We start from the raw sequence: 18,001 nt of genomic DNA, 5'->3' as shown, positions 1-18,001 counted from the left end.
AAAATATTTGAGTCTCATAAATAGCAAATAAGGTCGATACACATAGATTTCAGTTAAAGTTTTTTTTTAACCCTTAACGGCCGAAAGGCCCTGCTACGGGGACATAGTACACAAAAAGAAAGGCCCCAATACGGGGACATGAAAAGAATTCTGTTTTCATTTCAATTATTTATCATCGCTGTAGTTTTCTTTAACAAATATTGCAACTTTGTATATCCCTGGTTTATTGACCATATAAAATTATAAATCAAGTAAATACATAGAATTCATATCTAAATAAATCAGTTTAAATGTTTAGTTTAGGTTTTCACCCTTATAAACCTTTCAGAATTTCAGAAATTTTTCGTCGTCTTACAAAAAAAGCTCTCGGCCGTTAAGGGTTAATTTTTTAATTAATCGCCTTCATTAGAAAAACTTAATTCGAACATATTGTCTTCCCGTCATTAACCAGAGAAAAAGAAATACGAATTTTATATTAGGTTAAATAAAAAATATTTCATTTTTCATCTTTAAATCATAGCAACAGTGGGAAATTATCGTGCTACATAAGTAGAATTGGCATACAATGGGGAGTAGGAGTAATCAAATTTTTACAGTGTACAGAACATTTAAAATGGCTTTCATAGCTTACGCACATAAAAATTAAATGCATATCTATAATTTAATTTTCTAGACAAAGCGTATATGTACGTATGTATGTAACTATTTGTATCTTACGGTAAAGTGGTGTGTGAGCAAGTCATCAAAGTCGTTTGTGTCCATTTTTGTTTTGAAATAGAAAAGAAATATCCGAAACTCTTAAGTTAAAAGCGAAAGGAATAATTAATTTTATAAATAGAGCAAGTTAATATATGTAGACTGTTTGGAAAATTAATATAGATAACAGTACTGTCTTGTCATTTTTTAACTTAAATTTACATATACTAATCTGCTGTATTGGTAATTATGAAAACACAATACAAAACATATCTGTACGCAGAACTTGAATGCTAACAGTATTTTTTGGCCCTTGCTACTACTACTGAGTGCTCTTCGTAAGTTTCTGTAATACTTTAAGTCCTTGTTCCTGATACTCTTGCTTCGACATCCAAAAACCATCGCGATCCTTTGTTACTTCAGCCAAAACAGCGCCACCAATGAAAACCATATCTTTTCGCCGTGGTGGATCTTCAATGCGAATTTTGAATTTCTGCAAAGAGTGAAAATGTGTTTTTTTTTTATAAATATTTGTTCATTATTTTGCACTTTGCACCGCATACCGCTAATTTATCGATATCATTCTTGAGCACACGTTCCAAATACAATTGCTTTATTTCGCGTTCCAATCGACTAGGAAGACCTGGATACATGGTTGAACCACCAGATAGAACGATATGCTTGTACAATTCCGGGCGCATATCGATATCGGCCGCTTGTATGGTGTTGAACACTAACTCAGCTATGCCTTGGCCCTCAACGTTTATTAGATGGGGCTGGAAGAGCGCCTCGGGCGCTTCAAAACGTTCACCGCCCACCTTTATCACACGACCATCGGGTAACTGTAGAAAATAAGAAAAACAAATAAATATATATATATGTACAAGTACATTTATATGTATTTGGATGGGGAAAAAGAAATCCATTATCTTTTCGTAATTGGTTTAAAATTGTGTTATGGTCAATCTTTAACTCCTGGGCGATGCTACGATTACTAACATGCCCGTCAACTTCGATTATTTCTGTGATTTTATCGATATTTTCTTTAACATCAAAAACGCCTGAATGGAATCGACGAAACCAAAACTGCACGTATAGTCCGGGAGCCAGGGGTCAATTTTGGACTGCGTCTTTATACCGTTAAATTCTTGACTATACTTATGATTTAGCTTTCATGAATAACAAAAGTGAATGTCAGCTAGCGCACCCGCGGTGGATGTGATGAGGTCAAAATGACCCCTACTTTTCAATTTTTTTTTATAAGTTCACCTGTTCAGCTGACGTGTTTTCCCCCTCTACCGCGCAGCTGACAATTTTTTTTTTTTCATTCTACTAAATGTAAACAATACATGAAAAAAATTTCAGCCGGTATAAAATGAGTTGTTAAAAATTTTTTCCGACACGTTTCGCAGCATCCCACGCACGTACCCACCGCTACTGGACCAGGTGACGGTTGGTTTCGTCATCCATTGGATGGTGTCTGCCTTCAGTATTAAAATCAGTCGGCATGAAATGATGAGGTCAAAATGACCCCTGGCTCCCGGACTAGTAGTTAGCTGCAACGGTATCGGCACCATAAACACCATTCACAAATTCAGCGGCCTGGCTTGAATTTTCGCTTTTATCAAAAAAAACCTGTAAAATGTACCGAGTGATAGAGTGCGGTGCACTAGACAGTGCTAGTTTACTGGGGCGGCAACACTTGGCAACGTATTTTTTTCTCTGTTGCCTTCCATTGTTAACACCCTGTAACTCACAACTGAAAGGAACAAACAAAAAATAGCAAACGAATTTGTTTAGAGTAAAATGTCAACTTGACAACGAGCATAAACTCAACGGGCCATCGATCACCACAGCCATCTACCGCGAAACTAATATTTAACAAACTACATCGGTTATTTACGCACTGTATATGACTCAACAAGGACAGTAGTTTCCAATGCCAGTCGCTGTTCCATCTCAATATCGTAACCGATATAACAGAGTTTCTCCTTCATCATGCGCACAGTCTCAAAATCAGCGGAATGATTGAACGCGTAACCGCGCAAAAGCAGTAACTATAATAAACAAAATATACATTTATATTTATTATTCCATATGAACATTTGCAGTGAGACAGTTTTCAGAGTCACTAACCTTAATCAGATACCGTGTGATATCACGGCCGGCAATGTCCAGACGTCTGGTTAAATGTGGCAGTGCAAATTCCTCGTACACCGGGCAAATATGCGTCACACCGTCACCCGAATCGATCACGACGCCCGAAATTAAGCCTTGCGCATAAAGTGTTAGCACTGCCTGAATTGCAATATACGCCGAATCGAAGCCATACTTTTCGAACATCACCTGTGAAGTAGTTATTGGAGAATTCAAAGCATTAGAATATACCAAAAATCATGTGAAAATAGAAAATATACCGTATAATAATATTTTAACGAATTTTTGCAACTTACCTCAATCATCTTTTCTCTATTCTTTAGTGGATTCATGGGCGGTTCTGTCAAAAGTATTTTTGTATTCTTTGGATCAATATTCATTTTTTTCGGACCAAACGTATAATCCCACACGTGACACATGTCCTCCCAATTGCGCACCACACCATTCTCCATTGGATAGGACACCTCCAGGAGCGAGCGTAGTTGTGAGGCTTCATCGCCCACCATTAGATCCTGTAAAAGTTTTGTTGTGCGACACCAATGATAAAAGCATTTAGTAAACGAAGCATGCCATACGAATTACAATTTATTAACGGCATAACAAGTCAAGAGTCAAGAGGAAAATGCTGAAACACTGTACAGTCAATAGAATTTTACTAATCCATTATAAAGCGCAATTTTAGCTTCATCTATATGCAACTACAAAAACATTCGGGTACACTTCGCAATAGATAAATAACAGATAAGCGGCGGCGGGTGATATGTTAACTATTTTTGTAGCTCAAATGCGGAACACAAAGCTGTTTTACCCAATTAGCAGCGTCCCTACGACAGTTGGATCACTTCAGCAGTATGCCCCGTTTAGATGTGGGGAATATTTATGCTGGTACAAAAACAACAACCCAATTAGCCAAGACGACGCTGACCATTGATTTTTGTTAACTGACCTAGGAGAGGCTCTCGGCCAAAGAGCTGTTGAATTTTTCTACCGCTCCCATATGACAGCTGGAAGCAAATGGATTTAATACTACAGCAACATGTTTCAAAAAAGTTTCGCCTTCCGCTGAATGTCGTTTCGATGCTACCGGAACGACCTGACTTTATACTCCGCCAAATACTGTTACTTCAGCAGCCCTCTTTTAAAATATATGAGTCATGTTTTATGCCATTGCAACAACAGCAATAAGAGTTTTTAAAGATTTTCCAATTTCAACTAGCAGCGATTGGATGAGAGCGTCACATATGACTTTGTATGTATGTATGTACGCATAGTACACATACCTATTGGATAAATTTGCATACGTAAAACATCACTTCTGAGATGTTTAAGAAAATTTTTTAAATAAATTAAAGATGTTTAATAATGTAAAATAATAACACAAAAGAGAAGCGTTGTAGAACTACAAAAACTACGAAAACCAAAACCTTCAAACCTAAACTTAGCAAATCGAAAATTGTTTCCATATGTCTTATAAACAAATTAGTCACCCTATCGGAAGATTCATAAGAGGTATGCTCGTGAAGCAAATAATTTGTAACAATTGTTATCATGTTTTGGTGTTCATGTATCCAAAAGACTTGCAAAGTAGGGGAAAGTGAGAGAGCAAAATGGCATTTCATTTTGAGGGGAAGTTGCAAGTTTTTACCGAGTACATTTTTACTTGTAAGAATTTGCAAGTGGGGAAAACAGTTGATCGCAAAGTAAAAAACAAACAAATTAAAATTTGCGAACAGTCAAAGTTCTAAACTTAAATAAAAATGGTGATTAAAAAGGAAAATGTCAATAAATATATTTTAGATAAAATTCATTAAGTTTATTTGAAGTCATATATTAAATAGGAATCGGTCAATGTAAAGAGATATGCCCTTCTGAACCACCGCCTCCAGTCAGCGTTGCTGTAATTTTCTAAGTACAAATCGAAAGCATTGAAGGTTTATTTTGTGTTTCATGCTTGTACTTCTTGGTTATTATCTAATTTGGAAGAAAGCTGCGTTTGCCACAACAACACAATCGCCAAGGGAATGTTCTTCATTTGATAGCGATGATGAAATGGAACAAAATATTGTGGATAAAATGAAATCATGTGATGCTAAGCTTAGACCTGGAAAGTCCACCATCGACCACATATTCACAATAGTCAAATCTTGGAAAAACTCACGAAAGGGGAATCGACACACACCATTTTTTCCTCGACTTCAAAGCTGCATTCGACCGTACGACGATGTTACTATTCGAAGATGTTACCTATATGCCGCGATGAATCTGAATTTGGTATCCCCGCAAAACTAATACGGCTATGCAAGTTGAAGTTGCTCAATACCAGTAGCGCTATCAGAAATGGGAAGGACCTCTCCGAACCGTTTTACACAAAACGAGGTTTCAGACGGGGTGTCTCGCTGTCGTGTGACTTCTTTAACCTGATGTTGGAAAAGCATCTAATTGGTGCAATAAGCGCTTACGCGATTTTGGCCAAGTTTAACAAGGCGCGCCAGTCGTTTCTTTTTTGTGCTAACCGGTGCCAGTTGGACACACCAAGTGAAGTCAATTCCTTCTCCATCTAATGTTTCCAATGCAAAAGAGGCCTTCCTCTTCCTCTGCTACCACCAGCTGATACCACAACGAATACTTTCAGAGCCGGAGCGTTTGTATCCATTCGGACGACAAGACCCCGGGCAACGTAGCAGCGCTATGTCTATTTGTTGTTTTTTTTTTTTTTAATTTGAAGCAGCTCAACTGAAATTTTTTCTAATTTTTGTGATTTATCCCGCCAACAATTAAATCAGCTGCTTGTAAAACTTGCAAATTGTTACTGCGTTCATGCACTTTTTCCATATTTTTCTCTTTGAGAGCGAACTCTCGGAAATTAAGTTACTGAATAATTTCTACATGAATACACCTAATATTTGCAAGCGGCGTCGTACATTAGTCATATTTGGCACTTCTGAACTAAACAGCTGAACTATACAAGCATCCAAGTAATGGAGCACGTAAAGGTTAAAATGTATATTTTGCTCACTCAAAGCCATTTTTTTATTTAGTAAAAAAGTTATATAAAAACAAAATTGGATGATTAAATTTGCGTCACCTTGTATATGTTGTTAGAAAGCCTCAATGCACAAATTTGATCTCCTATGCAAATTGATTTTTGGCCGTACACAACAGATTTGCAAAGGCAATTGACATTTTTTTTTGTTTAGCCAAGAGGCACCGAGAGAATGGTAACTCATTTAGGCTAAAAGCCCATTGTATTCAAAGCTCTGGAAATTAAAAGGGTAGATACTTAGACGCCGTAACAGTTTTAATGCTCGTAAATATTTCAAGTTACCGAAAAAAGTGATAAATTCTTAGGAGGACGAAAAGCTTCTTCCTTCAACCTAAGTTTGAAATTTACATATTTTTCATATTCAAACAACAACAATTGAAATAATACATTAACATGCGCAAATATTGTTAGTATTCGAAAAAAAATGTTAGTAAGAGAACTCAAACTTCTTTGTACACCATCAAATAGAGATCGAATCTCTAAAATTACACGTGAAATAAAATTAAAAAAAGAGAATACAAATTGAAATAATAACTATGCATGTATTGTTTAACATTCAGAAAACAAAAAGTGATGCTTAGCCAAAAAGGTTTCAAATGCAAGGTATTCAAGTCAGTTAGTAGGTATGCGCGCTATGGTGCCTCAGGCGCATAATAATTTGTCAAACATATACACATACATATCTACATATGTATATTTAGCTGCTTGCGAAGCGTTTGCTCTTTTACGGTATGTGGTTTTGCTTATTTTTTAGTAGCTTTTCAAGGCATTCTGAAATTACATTTTCTATAGGCATATCTAAATTATTCTAAGAATTCTAATTTGTTCACATTTTAAAGTTAATGGTGTCTAAAAATAGAGACTTACATCGACATGTAAATCCTGCAAAAATATTTTTAAAAAGGTAATGAAAAGAACAGAAAAATACGTAAGAATAGGCTTTTAATAAAAATGTAATAGTTTCTTAACTTTTATTAACTTAGTTCTTCATTTATGTAAAGTAACAAGCTAAAGCACTTTAACTAGGCATATCTTCAATTGGTTACTAAATTTTCATCAACAGCTTGTTTAAGATACTCGTGCTTTAAAGAGCTTAACAAATTGTTGATAAAAATATCATTTCTACAATTTATAAAAACTTTAGCTATTGCATATAAATTGAGTAAACCATTTTAATCTCACCTTCACTTCTATGTCACCGATTTTATTAACTGCACGAATTATCGGTCTGCCAACCATGGAGGGAAATATGTGTGCAGGGAAATTACTGCCAGCATAACCACATTTCACGAACTGAAAGATAAATAAAGTTTCATTGCATGTAGCTAATCCAAATACATGTAAGTGATAAATAAAACATATACATATGTATATGTGTATGCGCATGTTTTGTATAAATGTATGCACTTTTGCCAAAACAGCATATTTGGCTTTACAAGTTTTCGTTATTAGATCAATTCCGATTTTTTTTTATTAAAATGGTTTCAAATATGATTTAATTTGTGAGGGAATTATTAGTGAGGGATTTATTAGTAACAATGAAGTACTTCAAGTTCACAGTTGTACAAAACTGTCTTCAGATTGGGTAAAATATCTCTTAAGCACATTCAGCTTATGAGGCTACATTTTTCAAAATTCAAGTACTAGTACCACTGCAGGTTGGCTAGTTAGTTATGCGCACCTTTTAATGGTAAGCAAAGCGAAAGAGTTAGATAATAAAAAGCAGATAAAGAAAACACCATTTTAGGCTGCTTTACAGAAGCATTTCGCATGACTAATGCAACAAATATTGTAACTCTGATTTGAAGCACTGCATTGGTGATTTAAAAATTAAATCCCAACCAATGTTTTTTATTCCCAGTTAATTTAGTAAAATTGAATGGGTTGCAAATAATAAATATTGCAATTTATCATCTTCAAAATGCTTTGTTTGCAAGCACACAGGGTCAGCACAGGTGGGCACACACACGCAACACAACAGATCAATTTCACTTTGTTTAGCTCCAGCAATGTAGATCTTTTTTAATTCTTATTTGTAGGCATACATTTGGCAAAATCAAGGCGCCGTGTAGGTGTGGTCAGACCAGCAAAGCTTAATACATACACCGGTTCCATTATCGCATACGATAACATTGCGTCCCTTGCTATCCATTTCCACTGTTGGTAATGTTGACTCGACCACCGACGATCACTGCTTTCAATTCCTTCGCTTGCAGATTACACCGCTCCTGTATTGAATTTTCTATATACTTTTTCACTTTCTACTTCACAATTAATAGCCGAAAAATATAATTAATATTGTCAGCCACAAATTCATGGGCAATAGGAATTTCTTTACTTTTTTTGCGGCGATGACTAACGTCAAAATCCGTGGGGCCATTTGTGTTGAAGTAGCAACACTTATGTTGTATAGTGTTGCCGTTTGTATTTTCGGCCGAAATTTCGAAAACTTTATAGCATATACATACCTACAAGATTTAAAATACATAATTATTTTATATTTCGCGTAGTTTTATTTTATTTTTGTTGTTGTTATTTGGTTAATTTTCAGCTGACAGCCGTTTTATAGGCAAATTTGGTATTTTTTTAATATATTTACATGCATCCTATGTAAGACGAAGTGCATCATCCTCGGTACTAAAGAAATTTACTTCAGTATTTACTGTCATGCTTTAAAAAGCTTTGTGATAAAAGGACAGTGATCATTTCAGTGTAGGGTATATCACCGATCGTCTTCGTCTAGCTCATCTAAAGGTAGGCCCAAGAAACATGCTGTTTCGACATGTTGGGTCCAGAGGAAGAGGGGTTAGATGAGTAGATTTTGGGAGGCATGTGAAAAGGTCGTTAGTGTCGTGCGGCTGCCTTCACATGCCTACTTTGTGCACTCATGACGGTTAAAACTCAATAAAGATTAAAACAGATTTGAGAATTTGTGTACATATGCATATGCATTCCTCCAATGGGACCTGCTCAAATATTTACTCTCACTTAGTTTATCTCTATTCTCTTTTATAATTTATATATTTACGCATTTTACCATCTCAATCTGTGTAATCTCGTATCTGGGAATCTGGCACCACGTTATTATTTTGACAGCTTTCAATGCTACAACTACCATTTGGCCATAGAAGTTTCCAAAGTAAAGCAACTCAATAAAACAAGTGTACATTGGACAATAACTTTAACAGTCTATCTATATTAACCATAAATATCAAGTGGCAGCTCTTTTTATAACCAAATTGGAAACTGCATTACAGACTGTAGCGCAATTACACAGGGTGAATCAAATTAAGAATTTTCTAATCAAAGTATGAAATTTAAAAAATATGATATTCCGAAATTGTTATTGGTCAAGAATAATTAAATATCTTTCACAAATATAGGGTAGATGTTGAAATGGAATAAAATGGCGTTTGCTGTGTGGCACGTAACGCCGTCCTGCTGGAACCACATGTCGTCATAAGAAATTGGAAGGGCCACCACGTCTACCGAAAAATGGGCGCAATGCGCGCAACGTTTGCGTTAATGAACACTCATTTTGATAATAAAGTTTTATCATTTGGCATAAACAACTGAATAATAAACAAGAGATTTGACAAATGTCACCAAAACAAAATGGCTGCCACAGGGCGCCAAAATCGACCCGCGCCAATTGAAAACCCCTTTATAATATAATAACGAATTGACAAAACTACTATAAGAAATGAAGAAAAATTCATCTCATAGGCTGATTATTTTGAAAACGGAACTATTTTTATATTTATTTCTCACACATTATGATATGAATTATTGTTTGTTCTACTTTCCATTCCTTTGTACGGGCAAATGTTTATTTAAATTAATTTATTTCGTTTTAGGTTAACGATAACAATATTTTGTTTCGTCAATTCTCCTTTGCAACGAAACGATACACTTTTGTAAAGCTACTTTTGTAAAAACTCGTTAGCGTTGCGAAATCGATTCACTATTTTTGTTGAGGACTTCTGATCAAAACCATTTTATTCTCATGTTGTGTGAAAGTGACTGCTGTTTAACCGCCCAAAGGTCATTCAAACTCGCCCTCAATGGCATATCCCGGAAATAAATATTGGAAAACATCCCATAAATAACAAAGAATACTTAAGAAATGCTCTTCGTTAAGCGAAGGATAACACTTACCAACAGGTGTTACTTTGGGCTAAGTGCGCAATTGAGTAGTAAAGCCTCCTTTCAATGAACAAAAACAACACTCTATAAGACGCTCATCATCCCGGTGCTTCTTTATGGCACTGGAGCCTGGACAGTTAAATTATCAGATGCAGCCGCTCTTGGAGCTTTCGAGAAGAAAGTACTTCGCAAGATCTTTGGCCTTGCTCGCGTAGATGACGATTACCGCAATCGAATAAACCACGAGTTGTATGACCTTTACGGAGATGTTGACCTAGTTAACCGAGTCACCCTGCAGCGACTAAGATGGCTAGGTCATGTCATCCATATGAAAGGAACTGCTCCGGCGAGGAAGGTGTTTGAGACGGTAATTGGTGGAAGGACTAAATTAAAGGTGACCTGACTTCTCTTGGCTTAAGGGGTTAGGGGTAATCAGAGGCCCGAAAAAATTATGAGTTTCAAGCATTTTTTTTTACTAGTCAATGGCTTAATTTTACAAAAATAAAAACTTGGCAATAATGCATCATGTTTCGACTTGATTTTAGCAAAATTTCAAAAAAAAAAAAATAATAATAATTGTAAAAGTTATCGCTGTTTGTGTGGAGCCCGAAAAAAAAAACAAATCCTTCGAAAAAATTCGTGCCTAATTTTTATGTTTTTCAAAATCAGTATAAATTTTATTGAAATCTATCAAGCGGTTTTAAAGTTACAGTTCAAAAAACATAGTTTTGAGAAAAACGCATTTAAAGTTTTACTATCGATTTACGCTAACGAATTATTTAATTACTTACACTGTGTCATCTATTCCTGGGCCATATAATATTATACTTCTTCAGCCTTCATAGCAGCTTCCAAAATATCGATTTCATACGTGCAGCACCCCTTTTCTCAGCATACCGATGAGAATTAGGCCCACAATTAAGTGAGGAGCGCCTGAGCGCCCTTTGTTAATTGTTGAATAACTCGAGAAGTATTTGTCGGATTCACTTTAAATTATCACACAATATCTTAATAAGAAAATGCAAAAAAATTTCAGTTTTTTGAAAATTCTGACTACCTCTAAACCATTTAGAAACTGCAAAAGGTGTGCGGAAAACAGAGATACCTGGCGAAACAGAATTCGGCAGGCCGTAGGTTAAGTTGGGTTATGGTGTTAGTCGGTCTGCACGACCAACAGGTCCGTTGTGATACCACTGTGCTGCACGGGAACCCCATTTACCTTCCTTCGTGGAACCATTTTGTGGCTTATGAAACGTAGAATTGATCCCAACCCACGCCAGACGGCTCTGTAAGAGAACTAAAAGAGTATTTACCTAGACAACCTGCTCTGATTTTAGCTAGAGCTGGACAATTGCAAAGGAAGTGTTCAACTGATTCTTCCTCTTCCTCATCTCTGCAACTTCTGCAATATTCATGGGAGAAAACTCCTAGTCTCGAGGAATGCCTGCCAAATAGCCAATGACCGGTTAAACAAGCTACGACCTTCGAGATATTATCTCTTGAGAGACTAAGCAATTCCTTTGTCCTTTTCTTATTTGCGGCCATAGTAGCTTAGCTGTTATATATGTATCTTTATCTCTCCATGGCCTATTGGCCTCTTGGATAATGTTGTTTTTTATTATTAGTTTACTCGTGGCCAAAGGTATTCCAATGGTACTTTTATTACTGAGTACCTTTTCTGGCTAGCTCATCAGCTTTACAGTTTCTCTCAATATCTCTCTGCCCGGAACCCAAATAAGGCTGATCTTGAATACGTAACTTGCCTTTTGAGCACATGACCACTATACAAGTATTCGTAACTCGGCAACGGGTTGTTGTTACGGGCAATTAAGTAAGCTATTCGTTAAAAATTAGTAAAAATTAATCATCGAATTGTTTAACATGCTCGTTTTCAAGTACCGCAATGATATTTTGAATCGAGCCTCACTGAATCGCTTCTGTGGTGAGATTCCCCTTCGTTTTCCACAGCTATCAGTTCCTACTTACGTGTTTCATTGCCCATTTTAGTAAGAAAAAGATATGAACACCAATTCAATAAAATGTGAAAGCTTTCACATTTTTATTCAAATCGCGCATTATGTTGCACTTATTACTTAATTATGATGTGTATGTTTGCATGAAAAAACACCGCGTATGATGAAGGCATCCATACGCAGATTTATGATTTGTATGACAAAAACAAAAAGTCAAATCAGGCACACAAATTTGAATAAAGTAAAGTTTAAGTTAAACTAGTTTATTTCATTCAAATTTGTGTGTAGTACTTTAAATTTTAGACTTAAGTTTGGATGCTCTTTTGTAATTGTCTTACTGCATTTTTTGCAGGACTTGTGAATGAGTTCTTTTAATATTTGTATTTTTCGTAATTTTTCGTATATTTTTCAATTTTAAATCTTCCCGATCTATCATAAAAATGAAGTTTACCCTGTTCAAAATCACCATACTTAGTTTACGTAAAAATAAGAAATGCAGGCAGGCTCTTTTCTATGCGGAAAAATGTGTGATTTAATAAAAAGTTAAATTTATAAAATGTAAATAGGTAAATATGTAAAAGGAAAAAACTTAATACTATCGTAAATAAAGGATAAAACTCATGATCGAACGAGAACACAAAATATTTGATTTTTTTGTTGTTGCTAAAAATGCGCTGTGTTAAAGAATTTTGTTTTTAAAAATATTTTTGTTTGATATTTTGTTTCTTATCATTTTGCGGCCGCCTACGCTAATCGAACGCCAACCTCTCTCTTAAGATTTATTTTTAATTCGTAACAAGTTTGGTATAATTGCTTTTGTTTTTGTTTTTGTTTACTTTTGACACAGTTAGACACGAATTATTAATATATGTAGATATATTTGATAATCCGGCACAATTGCTTATGCCACAAATTGTTGTTGTATATGTAGCATATCTTACATACATAAATGTTCTCATACATGTGTTGTTGTTGATAATGAATGATTTACTTTTGTTGTTGTTTTTTGTTTTTGTTTTGTAAGTATTTCCTGTATTTTTGTATGTATTCAAAAGTAAACACTGTAAAGCAAAAGCTGGTTAAAAACAAATCATTTCATCTCAGCCAAAAGCTGTGCGAAATAATGTCAAGCATACTTGTCATACAAATCATAAATCTGCGTAAGTATTTCCTTTCACCACCTACTCAGTCTAACAGTCAGTGTCATACCAAGCGGCCAAGTTGTTGTTGTCATTTGGTGGTGTCGGCATTGCATCCAAGTCAAAGTTCAAGGCCCCAGCGTCGATCTCACCTACATCCATATCCATTGAATATGGCGACGTTGGTGCGCCACTTGGTGGTACACTGTTGCCACCGCCGCCACCGCCTCCAACTGGGCTGCTAATCTCCAAGCCTTGCATCGAATCTATTGGTAAAGTATCATATCCTGTGAAAAGAGATGTTTGGCCATGAGTATCGAAATTTCAAATAAATGCGCAATTTAGAGTTTCACTTCTATACGAATGCGGACAAATTTTGATTACGTGACGAATGCATGCAAAAATCAAGGTTCATTTGCGAAAAATGTAATTTGCCTTCAGCAAAAAAAAAAAACTAAAAAAAAAAAGAAATTATTTTTCCTTCTTTAAGAAAACAAGAAAAAAAAACATGCAAAAATATAACACTTTTATAATTTATCGGGTTCTTTTTTAAGAGCTTGAGAATTTAAAATGATAATACAAAACAGAAATATTTTTGGAATGATTTTTTTTTATTATAATCTGGTAGATAATTTCATGGCATTTATTTTTTTGCTATGATATCCGGCATATGTACGCCGTGGCTACGAGTTACATGGTCCATTCGATCAGTCAGCAAAAAATGTGACGCAAATGATGGCAAAATTGTGGCTTCAATTCTGGCACAAGTTTGGATAAATATTTGATGAACTAAAATCATTATGCGGCACCATCCTTTAGAGCCGTAAAAAACTGGTACAGTGAATTTCCGATGTTGTGCCCTTAATGATTGAGCAGCAATTAAATTCTGCATGTCCACACACACAGCTCTCAAAACACGACTGGACAAACTGCTTCGGAAATTAATTCAAACGAATATAAAACGCATTGATCAACGTCGAGAATATTTCAAAAAACCACCAATTCATTTTTCCCATTGTTAGTCTAGAAGTATAAATAGCAACCCTCGTACGCTTTATTTAAAGTTTGCTTGTCTACTGTCACATTGGAAAATTGTCAAATAGTTGAACTAAGTATATGCTTAGCTATATCTCGATTTTGTGGACTCATCAACACTCTTTCTCAACACACATTGAGTGCGACGCCCATATTTCTGACCTTTCCCCTCGGCCGGCAGAAAGCGATCGCTCTCTAAGTATGCGATAGTGTACTATTATCAGCGATAAATTCCCTGTTCCTCTTTCAAGAAGTAACCGAAAAGAAAATATCAGTTACGGAATTTCGGAGACAATTGGTAAATGGACTGACACAGCGAGTAGATGAACAAATTCCACATCGGGAAGGAAAAACTGTTCATAAATTACAGAAAAAAGAAGCAGACGGTCATAAAGTTCGGAAATACTTTTCTGGTTATTATGATGAAAATTAAAGATTATTTGGGTCTAAGAAAGCCAAAAATTTAACAAAAAAGGTTGTTACGTTTTGTTACATGTGTAAATCCGAGCCACACTTTCGCTTAGAATGATTCAATAAAGCTCATTAAAAGTGTATTTGACTACATTCATTCAGGTTACATTTATGTTTGGTCCCATGAAAAGTGTAACGACGGTTCCCAGGAACAGGAGCCGGCTACCGGGAAAGATCAGCGCCGGTCCCCAGGGGCTCAAAGTATTAATGAAACATTTTTATAGTACGTAAGATTAACATATTGCCATTTCACTGTCTGAACGCATTCATTGCGAACCTGATCAAAAACTTCCAATTTTCAATTTCGCATATTTCCTAACTTGTTTTGAGGTTAGATTGCTATCTCCGCTTGGTGAGATTTGAAGAGGTATTTGTGTCTCTGTATCCACATCTCAATTGGCTTGGATTATATTAAAGTATACGAAGATTTCGTTTAGAAAGAGTCCCCTCAGTTCCATTATACCTAGCAATCAAAGCAAGGGGCAGGCAGAGCGCGAATACACGCTATCGTCAAAGCGGGGCAGAGTGACAGAGATAGTGTTCGACGATTTGACCCTTTCTACATCTTGTCATCTTCGTGACTGTGACAGAAAACTATCTGTGAAAATAAAATATTGTATAAATGATCCTCAAAGGAATTTAAGACTTAAAGCTTTCCGCCGTAATTTATGATCGGCATTACTTCGCCTCCCTATAAGTAAATTCCAACTCCTATTTTTCTATACGTGGAATAAATATTTAACCCTCTGATGGGGCACTCGGGTCTGACCAGACTGGCTTTTTCGACTTTGGAGGTGAATTTAACGAATTTCTATTATAGCTAACGACTTGAGCTTCCAGGTAGGTTAGGTTAGCCTAGGTTAACCTGTCTGGCTGAAAGCCAGACCTATTGGTCTTTAGTGATACCATATGGAGCTTGACCCTCACGTTTCCTTGTAGCAGGCTTCTTGTAATAAGCCTGCGTCTTTTGCGAATCTAAGTAAGCTCTAAAGCCCTAACCCCGAGAGACATTCTAACCTCTCATATTGTAGAGCTCCTAAACATTTCTTTCGGGTTCTAGCTAATGCAAGGCAAGAACATAGAAGGTGTTCAAGAGTTTCTCCCTCTCTTCTAGTTCATTTCAAAAGCTTCCAGGTAGCTTCTTAAAATTTAATTTGCTATCGATTAATAGATATAACCTTTTAAAAAGGATTCCCGAACAGCACGAAAAAAGGCTAGACCCGGGTGACCAACCGAAGGTTTTAAAAAAGATGTTCAACGAAGGTTTAAGAATGTATTAAGGGGGAAGTCTACTGTGAATTTTTCAAAAAATCGATTTTTTTTTTATTAGCTTAAAAAATACTTTGAACCCTCTTAAATAAGGTACAATATGTGTTACAGCTGGCTAAATTTTTCTTCGTTGAAATTTCGACCTTTTCCCGAAGCGCTCCAAAGCGCGTACCTGCTATACTGAAACTTTAAACGCATTTTTCTCGAAACTAAGTTTTTGTATACGGTGTACACGATATCTCGAGTTCTGATAAATGAATCAGCTTAAAAATTTAATTATATATTCTCTATAATAGTGTCTCTCGTCTGACATAGGATTTTTTTGATATCGTTATTTGTTAAATTGTTATAAACAATAGTAACATCAATTTTAGGCAAAAAAAAAGAAAAAAATTTCAAGAATTTTTTTTTCAACGCCAAAATTTTTTATCGACATAATCCTACGTCAGACGAGAGTCAATACTATGTATATGATAACAATATTTTGTTTTTTTGTTTTAGATCACCGAAACGTAAGATTTCATGTACACCGTTTAGGCACCTAAGAAAAGCGGACCTGCGCTTGCAGAAGTGCCACAGCGGCCATTTTGAATATTTTGACTTAAAATTTTTTTTTCAAAAACTTAAATATATAATAAAGATAAGAGTTTAAATAGATTTTATGTACGAGCAATATTTTGTTAGAAATAAAATCCGGAAAATAAGCCTGTTTTTTCCCTTGTCACAGTAGACTTCCCCCTTAAGCAACTTTTTGCGTATTACCAGAAAACAAAAATATTCGCAATCAACCAAACGAAAATGTGCAGCAGGACCAGGCATGCAATACATCAAAGCACAAATTTCTACATTTTCAGGATTAAGGAGATACGTACGAAATCTTTATCTGAAGAATGTAATATAAAATGTGCAGAACTGAAATCAAAACTACTTAGTAATAATAATGTGGAAAACACTTAAGGGGAAATAAAACTTTATCTGGAATGAAAATTATAATACAAAAAAAAAACAGTTCTGAAATCAATCTATGCCGAACTCTATGCACTAATTTAAATTACATATCTAAAATCTAGGCAATTTACAAATAATAAAACAAAAGTTAAAGTAAAATCTCGTAATTTACTGTTAAAAATTCACAAAAATTTGTTTTTAGTCACCCATGAAGAAATTTTCATTGCTTGTACGCGCAAAGCGGGTGTCATGTCATTCCTAAGCTGGCTGATTGACTGGCTGGTGATTTTGGTTAAGTCTGATTTGAAGGAGTAATGTTAGCTTACAACGGGAACGCTACGGTTTTTATTTTTTTTTTAGTTTTTCTTTCTTTTTTTTTAGTACGTATGCTTGCTCGCAATGCAAAACTTGTAAATCTTACTGCCTAAAACGTCTACGATTACTTTGAATAATGTTTACATGGTACGAGTAATGTGTATTTTTGCTTAGCCTTCTATTTTATTCGAAACTTTAACCAAAATTTTTCCGTTTTTACGTTTTCAAATTCATTTTTTGTTTGTTCTTTTTCAATCGTCAAACTTATCGTTCTGAAATTGTATTAATTTTTAGTGATGATATATGTTAGGCTGGCTTAACTGTTGCGACACATATTTTTTCGTATGTTATTTTACATTTTTCGAAAAACAAAAAAAAAAATTTACCGAGCAAGCGAGCGAGCAGATGAAAAACAGTGAGGTGAGAAGAGAGAGAGAGAGAGAGAAAGAAAGAGAGAACGTTTTGTTAATTCATCGTTACAATATTAATATCACATTTTGTACGACTACAAATAATTTATCGATTGGTACACTTTGCTTTTGGATGAGTGAGTTTTGGTGAATAGATGGATGTTGGTTACACTAGCTTTGTGAACGACTTCTACGTAACGTACATGGCATGGTAAAGCTTGGCATGAGCAAATGGCAAACAGGTGTTACAACTTGTCAAGCCCTACTAATTTATGAAATGCACTAATTGCTTAAGATACATATTTGTATTGTAACAAACTCAAAATTCGTGGTAAATAACTAAACAAATAAAAAGAGTAACGCCATACATTTGGAGTGTTTAACTCGCGGCGTTACTCT

At 35.3% G+C, this 18,001-nt stretch overlaps 2 protein-coding genes across 8 annotated transcripts in view; both read right to left on the bottom strand.

The window, feature by feature from the left end:
- Positions 1-468: 468 nt before the first annotated feature.
- Positions 469-8,292, bottom strand: LOC128857265 (actin-related protein 2). Of its 2 annotated transcripts, XM_054092939.1 has the most exons (8): positions 8,001-8,292; positions 7,079-7,189; positions 6,764-6,778; positions 3,150-3,365; positions 2,833-3,042; positions 2,604-2,753; positions 1,260-1,538; positions 469-1,189 (listed from the first exon to the last, which is right to left on the bottom strand). In XM_054092939.1, the coding sequence occupies exons 1-8, from the start codon at positions 8,046-8,048 to the stop codon at positions 1,019-1,021; spliced, it is 1,200 nt and encodes a 399-aa protein (XP_053948914.1). In that variant the 5' UTR covers positions 8,049-8,292; the 3' UTR covers positions 469-1,018. The 2 variants fall into 2 exon arrangements, with proteins under 2 accessions (XP_053948914.1, XP_053948915.1); XM_054092940.1 differs by lacking the exon at positions 6,764-6,778 and having other exon boundaries at positions 8,001-8,291.
- Positions 8,293-12,072: 3,780 nt separating this feature from the next.
- The window catches only part of LOC128857260 (armadillo segment polarity protein), a 46,867-nt gene continuing 40,938 nt past the window's right edge, over positions 12,073-18,001 (bottom strand). For 2 of the 6 annotated variants that reach the window (XR_008453909.1, XR_008453910.1), the window contains 2 exons: positions 17,084-17,512; positions 13,352-13,441 (listed from right to left, as the gene is read on the bottom strand). Coding sequence is in view for 3 of the 6 variants with exons in the window: in XM_054092933.1 (XP_053948908.1) it covers positions 13,206-13,441 (236 nt within the window). In the remaining 3 variants the exon portion in view is untranslated. Of the gene's footprint in view, positions 13,442-17,083; positions 17,513-18,001 lie in introns of all 6 variants that reach the window. The other 4 variants (XM_054092933.1, XM_054092934.1, XR_008453908.1 and 1 more) reach the window with 3 other exon arrangements.

Source organism: Anastrepha ludens, chromosome 3 (genome assembly GCF_028408465.1).
Source record: "Anastrepha ludens isolate Willacy chromosome 3, idAnaLude1.1, whole genome shotgun sequence".
Taxonomy (NCBI): Eukaryota; Metazoa; Arthropoda; class Insecta; order Diptera; family Tephritidae; genus Anastrepha; species Anastrepha ludens.
The sequence above is the reverse complement of the archived record's forward strand: the minus strand, read 5'-3'. Positions and strand labels throughout refer to the sequence as shown.